Here is a 6184-nt window from a genome sequence, read left to right on the forward strand (position 1 = left end):
AAGAAACTCGTAATTGGCGATTTCAAAGAAGAAATCTGTAAATTAAGTGGAAACAAAAAAATAATAATGATTGGTACTGGGTAATATGCATTCATAAATCCCCAACATACTTGGCGGATAAAGAAGAAGTAAAGATAAAGAAGTAATATCTGCAAGATAAAGAAGTAATATTTGGCGGATTAGTTATGTTTTTCAATTTTGTTTAAAAAAAGTTTATTCCTGGGCGAGAAAGAAACTAATAATTGGCGATTTAAAATTAGAAATCTTAAATAGTTCAACGACTAAAAAAAGCTAATAGTTATTCATTCTGTGCAATATATATTTAAATATTTAAATATATCCTACATAGTTATCCAATTTTATCAGATAAAGACGTATATCCGGAGAGATTAGCAAGATTTGTCGTTTAGAAAATAAATATATTATAATCCTCGGCTGGAAGAAAAAAAATAAAAACTAATTTTTTCTCCTGCGAAAAAAGAAAAACGGTCAGTGAAGTCCCAAGTACATAAATACAGGCCTCCGAGGGTTTTTCTGTGAAAGATGAAGAACATTGGGTTTTCCGGGGAAGACGATAAAACAAAAGTATAAAACATCCGTGGGGACAAAATCTCTAATTTGTAGTCTACTTCTTTCGCGCTCGATTTTCCTCACGTTTGAGAGAAATCCATCAATCTTCGTTGAAATCGACAGATTTCGGCGTCCAATTCAACATTCTTCGTAGTCTCGGACGAATGCTGATCCGCTGAAGGTGAAATATGAGCATTTGGTCATGAAATCAAGGGCAGACAAGCTTCGCTGGCTGGAGAACGTGGCGACGGCCTCGCACAATCCTTATTCGGTCCATATTTCGATTTCCTCTCCCGTTTCGTTTCATTCGATCCGAGTTTGCCCTAGCACGGCCACTTCCAGCTGCGCCGCGGTGAGCGCGTGCTCTCCGTCTTCCTGCTCGTCTTTCGTCCCTTCGTCTCGCTGTTTCGGCCCCGATGGACGGCGGATTAAGCAGGCGCGCGTCGGAATCAAGGAGTTTGACGTTTTGGCCTCGCATTGTGTTCTTCCTTTGCCGGCTGTGAATGAGAATCAGTGTTCCTTGCCGGGGAGGAAAAGGCTGATTTCCTGCGGTGTTGGGCACAGAGAAGTGGAGGGGAAGGAGGATGGAAATCGGATTGATTTGGAAGCTGAAATATATGATTTCATGGAGAAGTCTGGGAAACCGAGGCATTTTCCTAGCAAGAACGACCTGATTGAAGCTGGGAGATGGGATTTGGTGGAAGCGATTTCTTCTCATGGCGGATGGCTTGCTTATGGTTGGGACTTGGATGGTGAAGGTGAAGAACCCCAGACAGATTGCTCCAGATTACCTCTTCATGAGGCGAATTTGGGGGTCGACGATGAGGGTTTAGAATTTTCTCTCGGCTGTTTTAACGGAAGAGTCCATGAACACGAGAAGAGCAGTAGCAGTTCTACGTCTTCTTCTGGGGCACCGCTGTTAGTCCTCTGTTCTTTATTTAATCTTTTGGTGTTGTGATTTGAATTTTTTGTGTGATTTGATTGTTTATAATTTCATTAACAGTGAATCTGAAGATGGTGAAGGTGGCGTTGATGGCATCTTGAAAAGACTTGAGAAAGAGAGATTTTTGTCTTATTCTGACACTTCTATTGGCTCAAAATCAAAAAATTCTTGTAGGATGCCATCAAAGGGGGATGACCCAAATCATTCTGGTATGGTTTTACGTCGAAAAGGAGTGTTTAGTGATTTTTTGACTCTGGGTCAACCTCGGAGGTTTGATTGTATTGATTTGCCTTAGTTTTGTGTTTTGTATTCCACTCTGTACATCAGTCTGTAAAGCTGGAGTTCTGTTCGAGGACACCAAGATCATGTTTGTTATTTCTTTTGCCAAAGAAGTTGAAAGTGACTTTATTTCACTCTATGTTATGGATAAATTACAATCTGTACGATAGAAAATTTTATTTTATTCCTGAATGGGTTCTCTGTTGACTCAAATACTCTACTTAAAGGATAAAGAGGAAGAGAGAAAAATAAATGTTTTATGAATTAGTTTTGGTGAGAGAAAAAGTGGGAAAGTTGTCTGAAAATTTCCAAGCTCTCGATAAAATAGATGGTCGAAGTACGATTTTGCATCATTGAGAAATAATTACCTTCCTTGCCCTCTCCTTATTTATACTCTTTTTAATGCCCCGTGAACCATATTCGGAAGTTCCTTGAATCTTACTCTTCTATTAGGAACTTCCTTATATATTTCTTTGTATTGTTAATCGACTGGTTTTTGTTTTTCTACTTTCCCTCTATGAATAAGAAGGGACTTGTAAAAGTCTTTCTTGGGCTCGACGCTTTTGTCTTCTTACCGGTACAAAAACTGCGGGAAGTGGCTTGTCAAAATCGACTGGTTTCGGTTTTTAAAAAGAAATCCTTCGTATGTTATTTTTCAAAAGAATCATTGTGCAGTAAATCAATAATATTTTCTTGTTTGGAGCTTCTTGTCTTACCGATTTTGAGATTCATTTGGTCTTGATATTATCAGGACAATTGATAGCATTATCATAATCTATTTAACGGAAATATCAGAATCAGGTTTGTAAAATAGGTCTTCTTGTTAATGGATTTTGAACCAATAAAAAATTTGATAATTTTTTTTGCAGAATGTTCAAAATATAATAATCTTTCTGTGTGCAGTTAAAGATTTTCTGGGTAATACGAAGGCAAATGGGGTGAAAAACTTCCTCTCCGTCATCCATCATAAAAGTTTCACATATTCATCGGGAAATGCAACGAAGGGTCTCGATTCTTCCACTGGACTCTCTCAATACCACACAAAGTCCCATCTCCTGTTATTGGAATCTGAGCTTTCTTCCGTTCTTGGCGCTCTACGGTCTCGAGATGACACAATTCTGCCTTTGAATGTCCTAAATGTATGTTTTCCAGTCTCTAATTTATTTCATTGAAATTCCTATCTATCTTCTCTTCTTAGATGTATCCGTTCTTGGAACATTTTATTTACAGAATCGAAATTTTTCATTTTCTTGGTGAACTGAAAGTTCCTCTTTGTGCATCACAATTTCGCGTGGAGGATAATCGAGATTAGTGGTTCTCATGTACTTTTACATCGTTCAACAGTGGCATTAGTACTAAGTGCATTTATGTGTTTTCATATTTGCATGATCACATGGATAATATTTGAAATGTAATCCTCGTGTTGAGTTATTTTCTGGTTTTGGGTCTGATTTTTTTTCGTGCATTACTAAGAAAATTTGGGCGGTTTTTAATTCCTTACTATGTTCTACTTGTACTCACTCAGGAGTTAAAGTAGGATCTTGCCATATTGAAAAATGAAAGAGGGAAAATGTTGGATGAAGCAATTGAGGAATTATATCGCTTTCTATAAACTATTTAATGAGTTTTGGCGTGTTTCCACTGAGAAGAAAAGCGAGGAGCTGTTGCTTTGGGGTCATAACTTGACTGAATAACTCACTTAGACTGGTAAACAGACCCTTCGATAGTGTCCCCTCGCTTTCTGCTATGATCTTTTGAGAACAAAGGACATTTGACAAATCCTAGTCTCTGCCTTACAGAAGTTTTTTTCTAATTAGTGGGCTGGATAAATTTTAGGTAGTCAACTATGTATAAATATATCCATCAGATAAATTATGCTTGCCGTGTTATTTTCAATAATGAGGAAAATATAGTTAAATTCATTTCATGGGGTGCCTATTTTAATTGTTTTGTTACCCCTTTGCTCTTCTTCTACGGTTTGTGTGAACTTCATCTATCTCATGAAGCTAATGATTTAGTTTTTCATATCTGTTCGAACTTACTTTCTATTTTGCTTCGTATAATGAATGTGTAGAATAGTTCTCTTTTCTTGGATTTCAGTGTCATCCATACTAAAGTTAATCTTTCCGTTTGCTCATCGTTATTATTTAACTTTCTACAGAGTAAACGAACGTCAGTCAAGGAAATGCACACGCTTGCTGATTTGCAGGAATTTGTTGAAACTGAAATAATGAATACGAGAGAAAAATTAAGATCGACAAAGGCTAAAATATCTGTATTGGAAGGCAGAATGGCTCTCCAGATCATGTCAGTAGTACTCTGCCGATCATTGTTTCATGTACCCTAATTACTAGTCTTTGCACCATCGTCATGAATCTGTGTTTCCTTGATTAAAGCGAATCACAGAAGATTGTTGAGGAGAAGCAGAGGAGGATTGAAGCAGCTCAAAGAACAACGAGTCTCCTCAGAACAGCTTACGTGGCGTGGCCAAACTCAGCTTCAGAAGTTTTGCTGGCTGGGTCTTTTGATGGCTGGAGCAGTCAGGTTCGGTCCATTTGATGTTTGTCCCGGATTATGTATGTATCCTTATCAATTTCCGTTTTTGACAATTTTTTTCCTTTCATAATTTTTCATTGGGTTTTTCATTTTTAAAAATCCGTTCATATCCATTCAGGCCATTATTGCAAAAAAATAGTTGGTGAGTTTATGCTTTTGGGTTAAATCCGTGAATTCATGGCAGATTTGCTAAAATATGACCACTTAAATTTTTCTGAACGAATGTAGGGAATGTAGTTCGTTTCGAAAATTAAATCTTGATTTTTAAAAAGTATTTATTAATTAATGAAGTGTGTCAGTTGAATGTTCGAATTCATTTTCACTGAACAATTTGTTTTTAATGTTTGGGGAACGGGATTTTTTTCCCAGGTTGGCGCCAGAAGTTCCTTTTTTTACCCACAAATATTCGTTTTAGATTCATTTTAGATTTTTCTCGTGTATCTTTCGGATTTTTAGCTTTCACTCATTTTCTGCATTTTGTGTTTGAGAAAATGAGATAAATGACCGAAAATATGGATATTTTCCACTGGTTAGCATAGGAAGTTCCTTATCTGACATTAAAGATTTTTAAAAATTATTTACGGTGTTAAGCTTTACATCCATCTATTAATATTGTCATTGCTGCTGTTATCTGAATTTCCTTTCTTAATTTTTAGTAATTTCTGAGCATTTTAATATTTTAAACTGCATTTTACTTCTCTGCAGCGAAAAATGGAGAGATCAAACGTGGGGGTCTTCTCTCTACACCTGAGGTTATACCCTGGACAGTATGAGGTGAGCTATATCATCATCATCATCATCATCATCATCATCATCATCATCATCATCATTATCATCATCAGGATTTTAGTCATCGCCATCACAATGTCCACTTTAACATCATTGCAATATATTCATTGTTATTGTTCCAAATCATAATCAGTGATCATCTCATAATCGCTTCATTTCCTGTTACTGAGAAAAGCAAAAGAGATGTCCAAATGTCATGATTCCTGTCTTATTTCCCCCTCTTTGTCGCTGCTATTCAATGTCTTCATTGCTATCGTCTTTTCCGTCCCCATCATTATCATCATCATCATGAACACTTTGTTATCAAATGTTTAATTCCGAACTTCTTATTGTTTTAATTGGTATATTCATCTTCATCATCATATTTTCTGCTCCACCATATTCTTTTTTTCTTTTTTATCATATTGTTCTATTAATTCAATTCGATGCTCGTCCTTGCATGCAGATCAAATTCATTGTTGATGGTGTGTGGAAGGTTGATCCCCTCCGCTGTATTGTGTACAACCATGGACATGAGAACAACTTACTTACTGTTTTATAAATAAATTCCTACTTCTAATACATGATTAAGTTTTTTCCAAAAGCCTGAGATTTGATATCTCCCTCTTTTTTAAGATTTTGATCACTTCATCTCTATTTTGGGTTGATTTAATGTTTTTTCCTCCTTAGACAAAATAATTCCACAAAAAGAGTAGAATTGTGTATTTGCAACTAGATTTTTTTTGATTTATTAGTTATACCATTTTTGAAGTTGATTAGATGATATAATTCTGCTTTTCTACTCATTTTTTATGCCTGAGTTTTATGTTCAATCAAAAAATAGTAAGTTAATGTAAATGTAAATGTACAGGTTCTAACATATGATATGAATAATGAATTTTAACAAAATTTTAAACAGAAAGATTTATCAATTAATCCTCCATTTAGCATGGGAATCGATATCTTCCATTTAAATGTTGTTTCCATTCTTTCCATGTTTGGTATGTCTGCTACTTGATGACAGAAACTTCCAGTTCATTATTTTATACAGGGTGCAACAAAAACTTA

General features: G+C 35.8%; 1 protein-coding gene across 4 annotated transcripts; it reads left to right on the forward strand.

Annotated features, from left to right (window-relative positions):
* The first annotated feature begins 612 nt into the window (after positions 1-612).
* LOC144706966 (protein PTST homolog 2, chloroplastic-like) lies at positions 613-5720 on the forward strand. Of its 4 annotated transcripts, none has more exons than XM_078580067.1 (7): positions 613-1488; positions 1574-1722; positions 2696-2931; positions 3954-4099; positions 4199-4368; positions 5054-5122; positions 5583-5720. In XM_078580067.1, exons 1-6 carry the CDS (start codon positions 773-775, stop codon positions 5119-5121), a joined length of 1485 nt encoding a protein of 494 aa, XP_078436193.1. In that variant the 5' UTR covers positions 613-772; the 3' UTR covers position 5122; positions 5583-5720. The 4 variants fall into 4 exon arrangements, 3 of the variants coding, with proteins under 3 accessions (XP_078436193.1, XP_078436192.1, XP_078436194.1); XR_013582356.1 differs by having other exon boundaries at positions 614-1488; positions 4189-4368; XM_078580066.1 differs by having other exon boundaries at positions 614-1488; positions 4189-4336.
* The last annotated feature ends 464 nt before the right edge of the window (positions 5721-6184 follow it).

This window comes from Wolffia australiana, chromosome 8, assembly GCF_029677425.1.
Source record: "Wolffia australiana isolate 7733 chromosome 8, ASM2967742v1".
Taxonomy (NCBI): Eukaryota; Viridiplantae; Streptophyta; class Magnoliopsida; order Alismatales; family Araceae; genus Wolffia; species Wolffia australiana.